This window comes from Zingiber officinale, chromosome 2B, assembly GCF_018446385.1.
Source record: "Zingiber officinale cultivar Zhangliang chromosome 2B, Zo_v1.1, whole genome shotgun sequence".
Taxonomy (NCBI): domain Eukaryota; kingdom Viridiplantae; phylum Streptophyta; class Magnoliopsida; order Zingiberales; family Zingiberaceae; genus Zingiber; species Zingiber officinale.
Window position 1 is genome coordinate 96,373,313 of NC_055989.1, and position 21,726 is coordinate 96,395,038.

The 21,726-nt window shown below is 36.5% G+C and overlaps 1 protein-coding gene across 1 annotated transcript; it reads left to right on the top strand.

Moving 5' to 3' along the window:
• Positions 1 to 17,065: 17,065 nt before the first annotated feature.
• Positions 17,066 to 20,920, top strand: LOC122046445 (plant intracellular Ras-group-related LRR protein 3-like). Its single transcript, XM_042607150.1, has 3 exons — positions 17,066 to 17,889; positions 19,609 to 19,775; positions 19,857 to 20,920. The coding sequence occupies exons 1-3, from the start codon at positions 17,179 to 17,181 to the stop codon at positions 20,503 to 20,505; spliced, it is 1,527 nt and encodes a 508-aa protein (XP_042463084.1). The 5' UTR covers positions 17,066 to 17,178; the 3' UTR covers positions 20,506 to 20,920.
• Positions 20,921 to 21,726: the final 806 nt, after the last annotated feature.

Sequence of the window (21,726 nt, forward strand, 5' to 3'; positions counted from 1 at the left end):
TTCCATTGTCTCCAGATCTCCCCTTTCATATCCAATTCATGCCTTTAAGATGGGCCTTCCCTTCAAAACATGCTTCAACTTCTATCATTGTACCAATAATGATTTGGAGTTCATAGACCTTTAGGAATTTATGAAATCTAAATTATGAGGTTAAAGATTCAATTTTAATCTCCTCAATTTTTCAATTTCCCCCTTTTAATTGTTAGGACGCTTTAGGAGCTAGAGGTGATTAGCTTCAATCGCTTCGTTGATGATTTATTGCAGTAGAAACTCGAAGCGATTGTTAACACTATGATTTATTTGGTATCCATCTCCTTGAGATGACTAATCCAAGGATCCACATGGTACACACACCACTATGAAAAATACTCATTTTTAGAAATAATTCAGAGGTAGAGAACCTCGTACACGCTCGAATACAAGAAATGCAAACTAGAAACGTATACTTGGTTACAAAGAAATTGAAAACTACTTTACAATATGAACCTTTGCATAGCTTTCTTTCTTCTTAATTGGAATAACCTCTTGGTGGTGGAAAATATAGCAACACTTGTTCTCCCAAACACCTAAGAATTGGCGACCAAGATGTGTGAAAGTGTTGCCTTTAAACATTCACGAAAACCCTTTTCTAGGATTCACTTGACACCTTTAATGGATTAGATTTTTCCTTAATTAATTGTCATATTAGCTGAACATTCGAACACCTATAAAACAACTCATTTTTCGAATCTTAATCGATTGATTAGTTATCTCAATCGATTCAGAGAGCCTTAATTGATTTCCAAACTCTCTGTTCGCTCACGTAAATGTCATAATCAATTAGCCCAATTGAATAAAAGTCTTAATTAATTATCTCAATTGATTCATCATTCTCGTGATAAAATATTGTTTAATCAATTAGCAGTGGTTGAATTGATTGGGTCAATCAATTCAGTCATTGTTTTTGCGAGTTCTCTTTGTAAAACTCCCAATCAATTAGAAATCCATCCTAATTGATTGGAGAAGCCCTAATTGATTATCCTAGTCGATTAGGATCAACCCAATCGATTGACCAATCGATTCAGTCTCTTTCTGTGTTCTCGCAAGAACCTCCTGATTGATTACCTAATCGATTAACTTAAATTCATTCGATTGTCCCAATCGATTGCCCAACCCCAACTTCCTTAATTCAAATCTAGAGTTCTCTTACCCAACATCTGGTCAACTATGATCTGTTGAGAATTCTCTACTAAGTGTCCGATCAACCTTTGACTCACTTGGACTTTGCCAACCTCTTGTTGGACTTCCGATCACCAAGTACTGTCCTCCTTGATCTATTTGGATTTTCCTCTTCCCTAATCACAGTTAGAACTTTTCTTTTGCTAACGTGTAGTCCTCCTTGACCCACTTGGACTTTCCTTTACCTAACTGCAGTTAGGTCTTTCCACTTGCCAACGTGCGGTCCTCCCTAACCCACTTGGACTTTCCTTTACCTAACCACAGTTAAGACTTTCCTTTGCCAACATGTGGTCCTCCTTAACACACTTAGACTTTCCTTTACCAAACTACAATTAGGGCTTTCCTCTTGCCAATGTGTGGTCTCCTCGAGCCACTTGGACTTTTCTTTGTCGAATCGCAATTAGGTTTTTGCCTTACCTAATCTTCAGTTAGGACTTTACCCTTATCTAACTCTCAAGTTAGGACTTTGCCTTGCCTAACCTCCAATTAGAACTTTCCCAATCAAGTATCCGCTCCTCCATGACCTACTCAACCTCTTCTCACATATTGTCCAATCTCCCAACATTAACTTTCCTTTCTCATTTTCACCAAGAAAATCACCTTTGAATGCTTATCCAAGCATATCAAAGGGTTAAGGATAGTTAAGGTGTTTAGGAGTGAGCTTAAAATAATTAAAATAACCTATTTCTGCCAAAAACACAATCAAAAGTCGATTGATGCTTTGCATCAATCGACTGCTACTCTAAAAATTACATTTCAATTTTCATACTGAATTTCAAAAATACATAAGTAATTCTTTTTTAAAAATCATGAAATTTAATATAGACATTATTCATGTCAAATATTATTAGGGGGAAATAATTTTCTATGAAAATATATCTTATTTTTAAAGAATGACATAAAGTTTTAAATCATTAAAAAATTTAATGTTTCACTTTAACTTTATATCAACCTAATCAATGATGATTCCTATCGACAAATAAACTCACCAAGGTTTTTAAAAATATTTTTGAAATGATTTTCAAACCAAATTTTCAACCATGATCTTTGGGTTAAATGCATATGACTTTCACATTAGCTTTTCCCATGTTAGACTTCACGTAATAATTTGTTTTGATGAAACTAAAACTCAAACAGATGCACTAAATTAATATCTTGAGGTTTGTTCATCCTCTTAACATCTCATTTGTATTTAATATATCTCAATATATATACAAGACAACTCTATGATTTTTGTGAGATGTAAAATAAGTTTTTCTTAAAACTAAAGGATCATACATCTCTAACTAGGCATTTTAACTTTGATCATTCTACCTAGGATGTCGATTAATGTTATTGTTCTTAATTACAAAAAATTAACACAATGCATGATAATGACCATGACATACATCATAATGTATACTTTCAAAAGAAAGATTATAATAAAGAATGATGTATATATGATATGACATGTAATAATTTTCATAACAATTTAGATACAATGATATCATGACATGTGATAGGGCACACAATCATGGTATTTATGACTCATAAGAAAAAGTACCTAGATTTTATATCTAAGTATTATCAACTAATTTGTTAAGTCAAAATAAACATAAGTTACCCTATGTCCCTAGAATGTGTCAAAATTCTAACTTGACATTCCATTGAATTCTATTATATTTGTGTCAATTTGATCAAGCTCAATATTGTTGGTACAAGGTGCACCAAAATAGAACATGAGTTTTGATGTTGTCAAAGGTTTAAGTTAAATCTTGTTGTGATCTAACAAGTTGACTGAGTGTGCAGGTTGTTTACTCAACCTAGAAAGCCCTAGTCGTGACTAGACAGGAAAGACTTAGCAGATCGTGGAAGTCAGGCGGAAAGACCAAGTGGGTCGAGAGGACCTGACACTTGGCAGGGAAGCTCGATAGGTTTGTAGGACCAAAGATTGAGGAAAAGTCTTGGTGGGCCGATTCAATGCTAAGTGGCAAAGTCCAAACAGGTCTGAGGGACCAAGGTTTGGCAGATAGATTGAGGTAAGTAACTAGAGGAGCAACAGTGAGGTCGTGTTCCAAGAAGGAATAAACCCTAAGTTATTGATCCAACTGAAGAAATCGGGAAGGTTTCCAAGTTGAGATCAAGATAGTGTTACTGTCTTTTACTACTCATGCATCTTACTATATTACTGTGCTAACCTTTGTTTTGCAGGGAATTGTCTAACTCTATTTTGCAAAGAATGACTTGATCGGTCGACCGAATCGGAGGATCGGTTGACCGAACAAGGCTCACTCAGACCAGAGACTAGTTCAAACTAAAGCAGAGTACAGTCTGATCAAAGCTTGATCATTCGACCAAACCAGAGGATCAGTTGACCGAACCTTCATGATGTGGCATAGATCAGATCAAGTCAAAGCAGAGAAGGAAAAAACCTGGCTGATCAGTCGATCGAACCGAAAGATCGGTCGACCAAACCGAAAGATCGGTCGACCGAAAGATCTCTCATTAATGGAGCATTAAGTGCGAATCTCGGCGAGCAGGGAAGGTTCAATGTTCAGTCGATCGAACATGGTGATCGGTTGACCAAACCATTAAAACATCATTAATGCTCGAAGAACGGATCTCAGCGAAGAAGGAAGGGAGCGGGTTCAGTAGACCGAATCCAAGGATCGGTCGATCGAACGGTGACGATTATTATAAAAAGGAGCTCGAGGTCCGAAGCAAAAAATCAATAAATTTTTCAGTTCATCTCTGTGCAAAGTTGCTTGTACTACTACTCCGTGCTTCATCTTCAAGCAAGTTGCTGCTTTATTCAAGTGTCGACCAAGCTTCGTCTTCTATTTTTGTAGGTATATTTATTTAAGCTTGCATTGTACTTAACTTGAAAGAAGATAGTAGTTTGTTACTATCTTCTACTTGAATTTGTACTCATTGATTCTTTCCGAAGATTTTGGAAAGAAGAATCATAGTGGATTGCCCAATGGTGCGGTTAAGCATCGCGGGTCTTGTAGTGGGAGTTGACGTAGGCTCCGAACTAAGTAACAACCTGAGTCATCTATTTTATTATACTATTTTTCGCTGCTTACTTTGATTGGTTTTACGGTATGAAAAGAATGAGTTTTTTGATGAGCGATATTCCCCCCCCCCCCCCCCCCCCCCCTCCCCCCCTCCTCTCTATCGTATTCTTCGATCCTACGAATACTTCAAAATTTTGATTGACAAACTTTTACTCTTTAAAAGTAAAAAATCAACTTCTCATTTTCAAGGTGTCACAATACCTTAAAATTTTTCTAAAGTGTCAACTTCACTGTGGTCAGGTTAACTACCCTTTCAATTAGGGTTGACATACCCTAAACTCATCTAGGGTGTAGAGAACACACTTTAAGAATCCAAAAGCTATTGGTACTTCTTGGGTACATTAAGTATTTACTAGAGATAACGTCCTTAGTTATCTTCATAATGACTTTTCTAGACTTTTTAGAAGTCTTAGTCATACTAGTCTCCTCAAGGTCAACTCTAGGGATAACTTTCCTTATAACCTTAACTTGACTCTTAGACCTAAAGTTAGTTTCATAGGTATATTGAACTCTAGGATAGGAAGTCATGCTTGCCTTGGACTTAAGTTTGTATCTCAAACCCTTCTTGCCCTTAGATGACTCTTGTCTTCCTAAACCTAGGTTTTGTTTCTTGGACCCTTTGACACTAGTTGTTATTTTCTCTAGGATTTTCTCTAATTTATTAAGTCTTGACTTCAAAATTTATTTTTCAATCCGAAATCACCAAATTTGGATTTTTGTAGGATTTCCTTGGATATGCCTTTTTCTAGTCATATTTTTAATTTTATTATGATTCTTGCCTAGATTATTTCTCTCCTTAGATTTTGTAGGTCTACCATTAAACACCCTAAAATTTTCATTATTCTCATGAAAATTTACATTTTCATGGTAATTTGTACCAAGATGATAAAATCTATTTCTAACATGCTTATCATGATATAAGTCAATACCATTAACTAATAGTAACTTAGTTTTACTTTTAGAAGCTCTCCCTTTATTTGCACTTCCTTTTTTGTTCTTGTTTGAAGACCTCCTCTTTGGACATTGATTATGATAATGCCCCCTTTGAATGCATAAGAAGCACACAATGTGCTTCCCCCCCCCCCCTCCCTTTTTTTTTTTATCAATGTTCCGACCTCTTTTGGCTTCTCCTTAACCTTGGGTGTCACTTGAGTATTCTTTTTCAATTTGAGATCCCTTTTTTGTTCTTGTTTGAAGACCTCCTCTTTGGACATTGATTATGATAATGCCCCCTTTGAATGCATAAGAAGCACACAATGTGCTTCCCCTCCCCTTTTTTTTTTTATCAATGTTCCGACCTCTTTTGGCTTCTCCTTAACCTTGGGTGTCACTTGAGTATTCTTTTTCAATTTGAGACACTTGCTCTTGTAGTATAATCATTTTCTACATTTAAAGTATATAATATGATTTTTATTTATGTTAATTGAAATTGATATACCTTCACGATTTGTGCTCTCTTGACTTGTAGAAGTAAAACACGATTCTTCTTCATTGATGTCAGATGCTTCTTCTCATTCCGATGTCAATGACTCATACTCCCCCTTAATCTTTGAGGTGGGTACTTTTTCAATTTTCTCCTCGGATATTGAATACCTCTCAACTTCCAAATCCTCATGTTCTTAAATTAAAGAGTCTCCCTCTTTGATCTCTTCACTTTGTAGTGAGGTTGGATCTTCATGAAGCTTTATTAGCTTTGCCCACAAATCCTTTGCATCTTGATATTCACCTATTTTACACAAGATATTTTTACATAATAGATTAACCAAAATTTTTATTACCTTACCACTAGCCTCAGATCTCTTGATTTGCTTCTCAATCCATTTGCTCTTCTGAAGAGGTTCCCCCCTTTTATCTTTAGGAACTTCAGATCCTTCCATTAGAGCAAATCATTACTCTATATCGATCATTAAAAAATATTTCATTCTTGATTTCCAAGAATCAAAGTTCCCTAATATCAAGGGTGGACATGCTCGAATGTTGTATCTGAATCCATCTTAGGATTCCATTTTGATGTTGAGCTCCTTTAATGATTAGTCCTTTGACTCATTGAAATTTAGGTTCAAAACTTCAACTTTTTCTTCTTCCTCTTGCTCATGCTCTGACAAAGGATAATCTGATAAAGAGCGACCTCGCTCTGATACTACTTGTTAGGACTCGCGTGAGCTAGAGGAGAGTGAATAGCTTTGATCACTTTTCTTCGATGCTTTGTGTGTGTCGTTAATGCACAACGGAAACCTTGCTTTAATCTCGATTCCACATGCATAACTCTAGGATTTATTTGATATTCATTTCCTTGAGGTGACTAATCCAAGGATCCACTCCTAGTGATCACATCCACTAAGAAATCCTTCCTCTCAGAAACTTTTCGAAAGTGGAGAAGCCTCTTACAATACGTTCTAACAAGAACAAAGGCAAGCAATACAAGACACAAATGAATATGAAAGCAATAATATTTTACAATTTAAAACCTTGCCTAATCTCTCACAACTTGGAAATGTCTCTTAATGGCCCAAGAAAATATAGCAACATTATCCTCCAAAACCCCCAAGAACTGGCAGCAAAAAACTCCTCAAAACTTCTCCTTTCAAGCCTTTAGGTCGGGGTTAATTTCCGTCTATCAGTAGATTGATATGGTCTTTGACCATTGAACGACTTCTGAACTTTATGAAATATGTTTGATTTTGTCAATAACTCAAACATTAGTCGACAGATGTCCAACATCAATCGAGTAAGAGCAGTAATCGAACAAAGCACGTGAGTCTCACTCACTTCTGTGCTCTTTAATTCGACATCAGTCGACTGATCTCATCAGTTGAATAAAACAAGTGAGTCTCACTTGCTTTTGTTCTCTTTAATTTGACATCAATTGACTAATTCCATCAATTAGATTAAATTAAACAAATTTGACTCACTCCTATTAGGTTTCTAAAGTAATTAGTCGACTGATTAAATCCATCAGTTGACTGATTCCATTAGTTGAGTCTAGCAACCGAATCAACTTGCTTCTATTTGGTTTCTAAAAGTATTAGTCGACTGATCAAACCCATCAGTCGATTGATACTTGAGTTTGACAAATATAGATCTTTGAACGAGCTCCATTTTAAAATAAAAATGACTTTTTTCTGATATCCGAGACAAAAGTTATGACATTCAAAAGTTTGTTCTGTTCATCTCATTACAAGTGTTCAACTTCTAGCTGACCTACTTTGGACTAAACTTAATTCCTAACTAAGTTTGCCTAGTTTCCAATTAAGTCTTTCATAACTAGCATTTTTATCTATTATTGTGGCTCTTATTCTTGACATGTTTATCTTTTTGTATGATAAATTTGATATTTATATCATGATTTATAAGTAGAAATTTATTTTAGACTTAATTATAAATTTTCTATAATTATGAAATTAAATCTCATGTTTTAATATGGTTTTATAGGAAATCCCAAGAGCAATAAGAGTCAAGTCAGATCGAATTTTACTAAATTTGAAGGTCAAATTGAAGAAATCAAGCTGAATCAATATGAACCATTAATTCAAATCTAAAAAAATCTTATTCATTTATTTAGATCTAATTATCTAGCCCTCCATTCAAATATAGAGCTATATGGGCTATTTGATAAATCAATCTCAATTCAATTTTAAATGATATAAACTGCTATCTCACGATGTGACGATTAAATCTTCATCTATCTTCCTCGCCAACGCCAACATTGAACTGAGATGGAAGGAGAAGACCCTTTATTTTCTCCCCTCCACGCACAGGGAACGTGGCTCGGGTTCTTGTACTGTGCGCGTCATTTTCCCCTTTCCTTGCGTTTTCTTCCCCGCCGCCCCCAAATCTCCATTCTTCTCGCGATCTGCTTCAAGTGGTGACGGCGCGACATTCCTTCCGGCGGGTGAGAGCGATGACGATGACATTCCCATCGTGCTCAGCTCATCGGAGGTGTTCTTCGGTGAGTCTCCTTCCTCCATTTCTTCATTGATTCCCTGCTTGAACGGTCGCGGAAGTAGGGTTCAAGGCAGTGGCGGCGGCAGCGAGCTCCGATCATCTCCAGCTCATCGGAGGGTTCTCCGGTGTTGTTCTCCACCTTCCGGCGCCTTTCTGAGGTTCTCTGCCTCCAGCGGGTTGCAAGGGCAGATGGTTGTTCTGAGCAGCGGCGGTAGTCCATCCTCTACTTCGGCGACACAGTTCCAATCCCTTCACAGTCCGTCATCGAGTTCCCACGAGCTCCCTGCTTGAGTGGTGGCGATGGTAGGGATGTTCTGAAGGGGTGCTCGTAGCTCATCGAACTTCAGCCGTGAGTGTCCACAGTGCTGTCTCCATCGTCGGTTTCATCCTATCTGGCCAAGCTTGTCGTCGTTCGCATGGGTAGAAGCACAGATTTACGGAGACGGGCAGCACTCCAATTCTTCCAGTCAACTTCCATCGGAGGGTTCTTCGATGGAAGACTTGTTTATTGTTGTTGTTGACGCAAGCACTGCCGGTGTCTTTGCTGCTGCCCATCGGTTCTGGTGGTTCACATTCGGGCTCTTCATGTGACGGTGAAGAGTAGCCAGATTGGAGTTGATCGTGGAAGAGGGAGTTTGGTTAACTTAGTTCATTTTCGCATTTGATTTTGTAGTTATGTTATGATGAATGTTAGATTCTTTAGTCTTGCACTTGGCTAGGTTTTGTTAACTTTGTTTGATTTTATTTATGCATGATTGCTAAACTTGTATTATAGGATGACAATGTGGTGTAGGTTTATCAATTATGCATAGTTAGGTTTTGTTTAATCGTTGTTAAGTTTGTTTAGTTTAATTGTATTTGTTTTACTATTATTTTTCCCTCATGCATGTTCGAGCTATTTGCTATATTTTTATGTTATGCCTATTGATAGATGTTCTTGTGTCATCGGGTGATAGTGCGGTGCAAGTTTGTCTTTGATAGTTAGATAGGATTTTAATTTCATTTTTCGCATGTTATTTCTGTTGATGATATTATATATCTATAGTGTAGAGTGACATTGAACTATAGGTTCATCCTTGTTTGTTAGTTAGAATTTTTTTTATTGCATTAGATGTAGAAATCCCTAAAAACAAACTCCTAGTTGATTTTGTCTGAAAATAAATGTCTTACCATTAGTTTCACATGAGAGATGACCTGGTCTTCTATTATATTACCGTAGTGTAGATTAAGGGGTTCGGTTGAGTGTAAATTAATTAATTTGATTTACACAAGTGACATTTGCGACCTTATCAGTCTTCCACCACCTAGTCCGGCTAGGATTTTCATTGCCTAGTTCTCAACTAGGACTTCCATTGCCTAGTTCTCAATTAGGTCTTCCACCGCCTAACTTTGTTAGAACTTCCATTACCTAGTTCCCAACTAGGTCTTCTATTACCTAGTCTCGATAAGACTTTCATTGCTTAGATCTCAACTAGGTTTTCCACCGTCTAGCCCCGTTAGATAATAAGATAATTTATAATTAAGTTCAAACATGAATGCAACTTATAAAATATGATATAAATATAAAATTAACACATAAGAAGATCAAAAATATGAAAATAGAAATCTAAACTTCATGATAAAATGATGGCTATCACTCACCCCAAGTGCCCCTCACCGTCGGCCATACAGCGAAATGAAGAGAGCAAATCACAATGATCGAACAACCTCTCTAGGTGGGAGAGATTTTATTTCCCAAAGGATTATTTCCTCGGAGATTCAATCCATGGCCTTATGTAACAATCTACTATCTAAGTAGCAACTCAACTATGTGCGTGGGACACTCTTAGGGTTGTACAGAGTAAATCTATGTTTGTTCGGAGTTAATCCAGGTACTTTTGACCAAATGTGACAACCCAAAAGCACTTAAGACTGTCAAATTGCTAAGTTGCATATTTAGTGTTTCCTTGAGCCTATGTAAGTTCTTTTCTTTTAAAAGCATTTTGAGTTATCTAGGTCCCATCAAGTAGTTGATAACCCTTGACGCCTCGAATTTGTGCAAAATGGATTTTGTTGCACTCGTGAGGTCTCTCTCTGTGTATATATTTTAAGTTTGAGTTGTATATGATAGCCACACACATTTTGGGGTAAATGTCCTTGATGACCTTAAAGGTCTTAATTTTCTGTCAAATGGGGACTATTGTTCTCCTCAGATTCTCCTAAGTTTGTTTATATTTATTTATTTTTATTTTTAGATTTGTAGGGTCATCAAGTACTTTTAACAAAAGTACTAGAATAAACTCTAATCGAGTAGATTTGATTTGGTTGTCTAGGTGCGGTCAAATACTTTTAATTGAAAGTATTTGACTATCCGAAAATGATAATTTTAATTAATTTTATTAATTATTTTTTAGATGATCGATTCAGTCTCACGAAAATTTTTCACTGATCATTAGGTAAATCGGGAAGTGTACGCGACGGTCAACCCAGAAGCTCAGCATCATTTGATTACGTCCTCCATTTGAAGAAAAAATTCCTACAAATACGTCGTAACTAGAGTTCGAACCGTGAATATTTGGATGATAATCTGAATATCCTATTACAATATCATAACCCCGAAGATTATCTGACGACCCTAAAGATCTTGGACATGATTGATTTTTTAGATTCTCTTAAATTTATCCATCTTTTATTTTCCCCATATTTTATGTCTATAGAGTCATCAAATACTTTTAACCAAAAAGTTTAAAAGTATTTAATGGTCTTAAATACCTTGGGTTCATATCAAATGAGTATTGTTGCACTTATGGAGTTATCTCTGGTTTCTTTATATTTATTTTTCATAATTTTGAACATTATAAGGACACTAAACACTTTTGGATAAAATTATTTTACCATGATCAATTAATTAAAATCACATCTAATCGATTATAATCACCTACAATCGATTGACTAGTGATTCATATCACTTCCAATTAATTGATCAGTCAATTAATAATTTAGACAAAATAAATTCTACTAACTTGATTGAACGAATGATATTTTGAAGAAAAAAATGCCAAATTTTAAAGTATAATGCGTTATTGATATTTGATATGCAATCTCAACAAAATCAAGTGCCAAAATCCACCATACTAGGAGCCCGGGCACGATGCCATGGTAACATGTAGGATATACTCCTATACAATAAGGGTTTAAATATCTCACAGGGTGGTATATCATACATTTGTGTTATTCGAGCCACTCGTGATATTGGGTCATTCATCCATGCTTCCCGAATTTACTCTTGTGGTCAGTGGAAAGCCTTCGTAGAATTGGAGTGATCATTTCCAAAATTAGTTAGTTCGAACAGATGAATACCTGAATTAAAAAAAATAAACAAATAAGTTATGCTACATTACTCTTTTTTTTTTTTGCTGTCACACTTCCTCAGAGGATTCAATGGCGAGTAGGGATAACTACGAGTTGGATTTTATATCCTTAGTCCTTATTCCCATTTATTATATTGATCGCCATCTCTATCTAAACCCGACCACGATTCGGAATTGACGATTTGATAGTTCGGAACTGCCGATTATGTCACGTCCTAGTGAGGTCCCAGTCGGCAAAAATTCGACAGTATCTCCCCTGTACCGGTGACAATATGAATCTTGAAATACATAGCTCTCAGAGCCCCACAATTCTCAGTCAACACGGCTGGAACAATACAATAAAGAAAATACAACATTCCACGTAGTTTAATAAAGACAACCTCCGGCTAACAACATAATACGAAAAGAAGTGAAACGGTGTTAAAACATCACAGATATATATATAATACCTACTCCGTTACAACGAGGAAAAACCAACCCACCTAGAAAATATTCGCAGCGGAAAACGGGAGTAGTATACCCAAACTCAATATAAAAATCCACGAGTGTAAGAACTACACATCACCAATTATAGGTCACATAGCAAGGAAACAAAAGACTAAAAATAGAAACCATCGTGACATGGAAAGGGGACTAGCAACTGGAACCTCCTGACGGCTTCAACCTGAAATAGAAATAAATCAACGGAGTGAGTTCAATGAACTCAGCGGGTAACAAGCAGACATGCATAGTAATATAACTATCAGTAATAATCATGTAATATAGTCTCCTGAACAATAATAGGTAAAGTAAACTGAACAACGAAAGAACTATACTCACCAGGACCTCCTATCCTGACATAAGGGTGTGAACCATACAAATAGATGCAGGATCGTCAGGCCATCTACATAATGTCTCCTGTATGCATGTCAATCATATGCAGCTGCCAAAATGCATCATCCAAAGTGCAGCAATCACACACAAATAAATGCAATCCATGCATATGGTGCAAATGATATGGTCACCCCTGACGTCAGTCAACCACTGTCATCGCGATCATGAGGTCGAGTGGGTAGGGCTATAACAACTATGCACTCTGTCATCACTACTCCTGAGTGACCGAGTGGATTGGATGCTGCCGGAGTACACCTATCCTCCTACCCCAACTAAATGGGGGACCCCGAAGCTCTCATCTCCCTGTGTCATAGTCAAGAGGAGGGATCCCTGTCCGCTACCACGTTGCGTCACCACTGCCCATGAGCGTTCGAGCGGAGTCCTGACAGAGCAACTGCACACACCCTGCTTGATGTACCACTAACCCATGAGTGGTTGTGTGTGCAGATCATGTAACTGGCGATGTGCTCAACTACAAAGGAGCCGACAATCACACAACATGCAATCATGTAAGATGGTGCATGACACTAAGCATGTAACACCTGACAATATGCGCCTCCATCCGATATGTACCAAAAGGAACAATGACTCCATAACAATAAACTAGGTATCATAATGTCTAGATACACATGCCAGGTATAACTAGTAGCTAGTCCTGTACCCAGTAATACATTGTATGACACTACTTCTATGAACATAAATACACAGGGAAAGAATCAAGATGATATAGACCTAAATGCGTAACAGATAAAAATGAAGGCATATCACAGGTATCAAGTAGTGACACACGAAGGCGGATATAAAACATAACAATTACTACTAGCTATAACATACTATGCATATCATAATGATCATGTCAAAAGAAGATAAATCAAAGGTACCCGCCTTTAGTTGTTGATCGTGCTAACCCATCTCCACTTCAAGCGGCTCATCGTAAATCAAGGTCCTGTAACAACATGTATAATTTAGCTACTCCCATGTATATCAAATAGCTAAACCAAATTCCTATTTACCATGAACCTTAATTCATTCATGATCCTTGGTTAATTAACAAATCGGATCTAACCCAAGCCTTAGTTCAGATCTAACAGATAACCTCAATCATTTCGAAACTACATGATTAATTATCACTAACCATACCAACATCAACTCAGATTAAGCTAAAATGAGAATCAAATTCCCAACATGCCTTACCCTAAATTTGGCAACCAGGTGGCACTGGAAGTGACTTACAACCAACGGTGATGATCTTCTACTATCCGCTACTTCCTTCCCTTGCTAACCTAACAATCCAAGCAATGAATCCAATCTATCACAACTAATTACAATATCCCAATACAGAAAATGAAATTAGATCTCTGCTAATCTAATACTAAGCATGTCTTACCACGAATCATATTCGAAATTCCTCTAGGATGGAATCTAAATGCTGCTATAATGGAAATAGAGTTCTGCTCTCCTAATCTGAAGAGAGGATGTCTCTGATGCTCGTCCCTCTTTGAATATGGAGAGAGTACTGTAGGGATTTCAGGGCATAGCAGCAAGAGGGTGAGATGGTGATGGTTGGAGAAGAGGAAGAGGGAGAGCTCGGTCGGTTACAATGTTGGCCACAACTGCCCATTGGTGGCTGTAGCTACAGTACCACATCGACAATAATAACGGTCACCGAGATCGGAAATGAAGGAAGGCTTGATAATAGCTACTGTAATGCAGAGCTTGGATAGAGGAGGAATGACGACGGTTGGACTTGGCACCGATGAAGGGGCAACAACCCCTGTGCTCACAACGACCTGATGATGGAGCGGCAGTGAAGACGCTATGGCGATTCGACCAACAGCAAGGAGAAACAACGGTAGATGAGTAGGGCACGGAAGAATGGAGGACTTGGATGCTCAGCTTCCGACGAGCATCTAGTGTCCGCGACCAAGAGTGGAAAGATCAAGTGGCGATCAAGCGCCGATGCGAGGAAGTGGTGGCGTAAGCAGTGAATGCTGCGATGAGATGTAGGGCACGGGAGTGAGGGAGTATGGAAAAGGGAAAATCCGGAATCTATGAGCTTCTCAACTTAGGGTTTTTGATTAATAGCTTAGGTTTAATTAAATTCAACCTTACGTTGATTAATCCAATCAACTCCCACTAAAATAATAATCCAAACAGGTTTTTCTCAAGCTTATAAATTCATCCCCTCAAAATATGTCATATGAGCTTCGAAAAATTTCCAAATTTTTTTTAAAAATTTCGTTAAGGTTATTCGTCCACCAAACCTTATTATTATTATTTTGTTAGGGTGTTTTACATATTAGATGATTTGGAACCACCGATTCGATAATTCGGAACCACTAATTCAACGATTCTTGAGGGTCGACTCTTAACCTTAACCATCCAAGACGGTTACGATTTATGGTTCAGAATCGTCGATTTACGATTCATGTATGATTCACCACAATTTAGCATGGTTCTAGATTATTATATTAAAAAAAAAATATAAATTCATTAAAAAAAAGGCATGCACTTATTTAAGTTACTTTCGTATCCCTTCAGGGTATAGGAAAATTAAAACTCACATAGTTCTCTTACCTTTTTACCCATCTTATGAAGTTACATTGTTACTCACTTCCATTTCCCGTTCCCTTAGTATTCTGGTTCAATTATCGAGTAATGCTTGGGCTTTCAATGAGTAGAGAGATAAAATTGATTTTTGTTCATCCAATATATTATCGCTGGCATTGAATATATGTTCCATAACAACTCTTGATACTAAACTGTTAAAATTTCTTTGGCGATCATGAAGTGGATATGAAAGCTTTGAGTCTTATGTGACCATCACTTTAGGATATCGAAATCTACTTCATTATCTACTTCATTAAAATCAAAAGAAGTCGTAAAATAATTATCATGTCCATGTGTAAAACTTGATGATTCTCATAGACATTTCTTCCGTTCTTTTAATAAAATTGGTATTTTGTAAGTTTTAAATTAGTACTACTAATATTTTATGTTTTAGAAATATTAGTTTATATTTCATATTTCACAATATATTCTTAATAAATATAATAATTTCTAATATTATAACCAGATTAATATGATCAGGAAAAAAAATCTTTAAATGAAATTAAAAGTTCATAATACAAACTTAACATTTTTTATAAAACTTTTAATTTATACCTAGAGTCTAAAACAAATACAACTAAATAAATTTTAAAAATATGAACAAAAATATTTTTCCCATTTCATTTTCATTGTTATTATAAAAAAAGATAAAATTTCATTATAACTTTGATACGTTGATACATTACATAAAAAAATTTTAGTTCTCTTTAAATTGTTTTTATAAAATTTACCTCATTATTTCATTATTAAAAAATAATTGTTCTAATTAGTTTAATACGATAACTTTCTTAAATTTTTAATTCATCTTAAATGCATAAATTTAAAACATGACATACATAACGAATATGAAAAAAAAATCACCAATAATATGTTACATATAAATTTTAGTTCATCAATACTAAAGGTTTTAAACTAAGATTATCAAATGACATTGAAAATATTTTATGAGTTAATCGATATTTTTATAAAATTAAACATAATAATGGTAAGATATTATGAATACTATGAGATTCATTAAAAATTCTATATACTAATGAATTTTTTTTTGGATATTTTAGAAGTTATCGATCCAATGACAAGTCATACTCTATACGAATATTTTGCCAATGATCACTCCAAATATCAGAACATAAAGCAACTTTATTATTTAATTTATTAAATTCTTTAATTATTTTCCCCTTATTTTATTAATTTTTAATTATACGAATAAATGTACAAAAGTGCATTTAGATTCAAAATTAAATGAAAAATATTCTTAAAAAACAAATCTAAGTAATAATTCACTTAATTTATTATCAGAATATAAAATAAACTAGAATTAGTACTTCCATTAGTAAAAAAAATATAGATAATTATGTTTGAGAACGATCAATTTCATATTCTATTAGATGCTTCTCTATGTGTCATTGCAATGACTCATAACCCCTACTAGCTTGAAATTTGTAGGAAACATTGTAATATTTACATTTTGCATGTAATTCTTCTAACGAAAAAGTGATATTATCAAAATGTTTAGTAAAAATATAAAATTTTAAGGAAGAAATTTTCTGAACCTTATAAGTAATTGCATAGATACTTCCTTATATTTCAGATGTTGAAATTTTTTTTTATCTCATTGTGGATTAAATATTAAGCTCATTCATTATTTCCTTGTCCCTTCATTGTCCCTTCAAGATTGAGATGTTAGCCTCCTTCCATTGTAGTCATAACTTAAAATTGGAGTCTAAAGAAATTGATAATGAGAATAGAGAATATGGATATAAAAATAATGAAATGAGCTATTTATTTATAAAATTTTATAAAAGGATAATAAATATTAAATTATAAATATTAATAAAATAAATAAATAAATAATCTCGGTTGAAAAAAAAATAATACCAAAAACCTCTCTCATGTCTTTCCAATGACCAGAACCATCGATACCCAAGCGGCATTGACCGCATTGACCGCGTGGTTACCCATCAACGTTGTTGATCCCATTAATTTATTCACGCATAAATTACTTTAAGGAACCGGCCCTGTCTCCATCTCCTAGCCGACTCCTAAGGAACCGGTCTCTCGCCCTTCATTCCCTCATCCTTCTTCCTTCTTCCTCCGATCTGCTTCCCCCATTCTCCGTCGACGCCATGGATCCCAACCCCAACTCCTTCCCCATTCTCTCCTACGTCATGTCTCGCCTCCCCAAGGTCGCCTCCTTCAAGCATGCCCAGAGCCCCCTCGTTCACGGCGACATCGAGCAGCCTTCTACCCCCGACCGCTCCCGCCTCCACCGCGATGACGAGGTTGAGCTGATGGAACGTCTTCCCCTCCTCCAGCAGCCGGCCCTCATCTCCTCCATGGCCGCCTCCGTGGCCGACGTCGCCCAGGCCCGCGCCGTGCTGCGCACCCTCGGCGACCGCCCCGACCACGAGGTGGTCGACGCCGCTCGTGCCCGGGTCGCTTCCATCGACGACGAGCTCGACCGGCAGCTCGAGGAGATCGAGGGGGCCGAGAGGGAGGAGTTCAGAGCCAGAAAAGAGAGGGAGAAGGTCGCTCTGCGCGCCGTGATTCAACTGGACGAGATGCACGAGGCGTATGGGAGGCTTCTGAGGGAGGCCGAGGCGAGGTTGGTGAAGATGTATGATGCCGGTCGTGCTGAGGACAATAAGGAGGGTTCTGCGATGGTGCAGGAGGAGGGAAAGGAAGTGAACGAGAAGGTGATTGCTGTACTGCGAGAAGGGACGGACATGGGTTCCGATAGGGTGGATTTGTCTGGACAACAACTGATGTATCTACCCGAGGCATTTGGGAAGCTGCGAGGCTTAATCTCTCTCAACTTGTCCGACAATCTGCTCGAGGTCTGCTTCCATCTTCTCTGCAGTTTCATTATTCACAAATTCTACCGAATGTGTGCATTCTAAGCAAGGGAGTCTTACCCTGACTTCATTCTTTTTAGTATGCACTAGTTAATGCATGATCTACTATCCTTCTACTAGTTATCTTTTAGTTTTTTAATTTTATAAGAATAATCTTTCTCATACCCTAACAATTGAACCTTTTACATTTCCATTCTTGAATGTCTAATATGTCAAATCAGGATAAACAGAATATCATTTCTCCTATGTTTGAAGGAGAGCCTTGATGCAGCGGTAAAGCTGTTATCGTGTGACCTGGTGGTCACGGATTCAAGTCGCAGAACCCCGCATTGGCGGTAGTTTCGTATTCCGAACTGCCCTTTATATGTTTTTAAAACTTTGTATTATCTTGTTCTTGATAACCTTACTGGAACGGTGTTAAAATAATCAGATTGTTATTTGCGAATTCAACATTGAGGAATGCCCAAACTAACATTATTGCTTATTAACAAATTTCATCATTGAGGTTCGAAAACCTAGATGAAATAATTGGTTGACAATGTAAAATATTGATTGTGAGTGCTCATAAGCAAGATTAGAATTGCTATAAATTTGATGTTTCAATACATTATATTTTTAATGTGCATGATTATATGCAAGCTTTTGATGTCACAGTCCTCATTTATAGCCCAAGCTATAAGTGAAAAAACAAACGAACAAAAAAATAACGTATGTTTGCTTACATGGTGAAGGAACATAATTGTATGTACCTTTTTAGGCCAAATCTGCATATTCACTCTTTAGCAAGGAGCCATATGCAAAGAGCAGATATTGCCCTTGCATATTTCTTCTTGTGTTGACATCTATTAAAGTGTATTGGTAGGATTTAGGCGTATGTTTTAAAGTGGGAAAGAAAAATATTGTATTTCTTGTATGGCCAGAACATCACTATTACATGTATATAGATAGCCCTCAACATAGTCTAAAACGCCTAATATGGGGCTAAATTAACTACAGATGGATGACTTGCATAATCCTACTACCTTTATAACTCAAACTAAAACATAGATGCGATGAAGACAGGATAAAAACCACAAAAGATGAGATTCAATTTAGCACGTAGGAATTGATTCCTTGATTCCAGGCCAGCAACATGTCGATAGAGATGGAAGGAATGGAGATCCTTCTCTTGTGTGAGCTTCTATTTGCAATGTATATAGCAAGCATGCAACACTAAAGAAATCAAATGAAATCACACTGTGAGGGTTTTGAAGACTATTGGAGGGATGAGTTATTTTGCACCTAAAATGGTCAATTTTGAGTCTCACACATGGTAATAGAGTAGAAATATAAGAATTTTCCATGCAGAATCAGCTTGCATGGGTATGTGATTTAGATTGAGGGTAAAACGGGATGAAAAACAGTGAAGGGCATAATTTTGAGAAACCCAATAATTGAGGAGTTGTTAGGTACCAACAAAATTTCAGGGGTGTGTTCTGGTCAATTTTCCAAAGGAATCACTAGTGAATACACATTGTTCTAGAGAATATAATATAATGGCCAATCATTTTTTTTCTTCCAATTCCATTAGGTTCATGTTTCCAGATTCAATATATTATCTCTTATTATTTAGTTATATACTATTCACTCAGTGAAACTTCTTGCAGCTTTATTGTTGCCTAGAAAACACTAAACATCTTGGATCCCTTTGTTCTGTTACAGGCTGTTCCAGATGCTATAGCAGGGTTAGAATGTCTGGAGGAACTGAGACTGTCCTCCAACAGCCTCATTACACTGCCTGATTCCATTGGACTGTTGCTCAAAATGAAGATTCTTGATGTATCTGGTAACAAGCTCAAATCTTTGCCAGATAGCATCTCAAAATGCAGGTATTGCTGAAAAGAAGTTCATATGAAATATCCATGAAATTGTTGTTCGAGAGACTCACTTTAGCTTTTTTTTTACTTCAGGTCCTTGGTTGAGCTGGATGCAAGTTATAACGAACTAGCTTATCTGCCAACTAATATAGGATATGAGCTGCAGAATCTACAGAAACTACGGATCCACCTCAATAAACTACGCTCTCTTCCCACATCCATCTGTGAGATGATATCGCTGCTCCTTTTGGATGCTAACTTCAATCAACTTCGAGGACTTCCACATGCCATTGGGAAATTAATAAATCTCGAGATATTGAATCTTAGTAGAAACTTCAGTGACCTACAAGAGCTCCCTGCTACTTTCGGCCATCTGATCAGCCTTAGGGAACTTGATCTTAGTAACAATCAGATTCATGCATTGCCTGATACATTTGGCCAGCTAGATAAGTTGACCAAGCTTAATTTGGATGAAAACCCATTAGTCATCCCCCCGATGGAAGTTGTAATCCAAGGTGTTGAAGCAGTGAAGGAATACATGTCAAAGAGGTGGCAGGATATGCTGTTAGCAGAAGAGAGGAAGAGTACCTCGGATGCAAATTCACCCACTCAAGTTGGTTGGTTGACCCGCAGCACGTCATGGCTAAACACTTGGGTTGAAGGAGTTTCTGAAGGTGTTGCAGAGTACTTTGGTGCGGGGCAAGAGTCCCACCGAGATTCATATCTTGACCAGCAGCTGTGACCAGAGATTGCGATCACCTTGCACGGTGCCATTTTGTCTTCTATTGTTGGTACTTGTAGAGGTGTTTGAGAGTTGCAGAAAAATAAATTCAGAACTAGTCTAACCATTGGAAGGGTTTGACTTTCAGTTCTGGCGACAGCTTCTTTGTGGTTTTGCACAAATATGAGTGGAAGCCAAAGTATTCCGTAAGGTACGTTGGGTTGAATCGTTATGGATTCTTATCTACTATTCTGTCTGAACCCTTTTTTTTTTAATGGTTTTTCCATATATCTTGGTAGTTTGGTCTTTTATTGGGTGAATTGAGTCGTCTTGGTGTTTGGTCATGAGGCTGGACAGATAACGTTCGGTCAAAAAGAAGATAACATGCATTGTTTAAAGACACGAGAGGTGTTAAATATTATTATTTCATTTTTAACCGGACAGGATATTTAGATCTTGCAAGTGGATTAATCGGGGAGGGGCGATTCGGAATTGTCTGATCGCTGCATCAAAGTCTGGAAGCAAATGTTAAATATTAAATTTGTTTAATTAATTGGTCGTTTAAATAAAAATTATTATTATTATTATTATTAGTTAACATCGGATATACGTCGATTATTTTTGAAGATGATCGATCTAGATTTTAAAAATTTTTTATTGACTATAAGTTAGTAAGTGCTCGCATTTGGTGATCAATTAGCTTAATATTTTTTTTGATCAATCATCCATTAATAATAATTTATCTGTTAATTTATTAAAATTGAAATTGGGAGATACCTTGAGTCCATTATAAATGGTCCCTCAATTTTTTTAATCGAATTTTTTATCCAATCATCTATGCAAATTGTTAATTAAAAATATTATAAATTGGCCAAGCAAATTTTATATTATTAGGATTCAGCCCTTAGATTATCGTATATTTCTTTTTCCTATCCAATTTATTGATTGTCAAATATTATAATATGATCACGTAAGCTTTGTAGTTTTATCTTTTACAAAATATAATCATTGTGTTTTTATATTCATTTACATCTTAAAAGCATGTGCCCTCCTCCCATTCTTTTAGGTCGGATCCTCTAGATCATTTTTACGGTTCAGAGAATGTTCTCTTTATATATATTGATGGGAATACATGATTCTCATTTATAAAATAGGTGGAGATCATACATTTCCACCAATGCATGGAAAGGGAGCATCCTCTGTATCATTTTTTACGGTCCAGAGGATCTCCTCTTCCATTCT

Coding starts and splice junctions, on each gene's coding strand:
- LOC122046445 (XM_042607150.1), top strand. CDS start 17,179: ATGGATCCCAACCCCAACTCCTTCCCCATTCTCTCCTACGTCATGTCT. Junction 17,890..19,608: donor TGTCCGACAATCTGCTCGAG/GTCTGCTTCCAT, acceptor GTTCTGTTACAG/GCTGTTCCAGATGCTATAGC. Junction 19,776..19,856: donor GATAGCATCTCAAAATGCAG/GTATTGCTGAAA, acceptor TTTTTACTTCAG/GTCCTTGGTTGAGCTGGATG.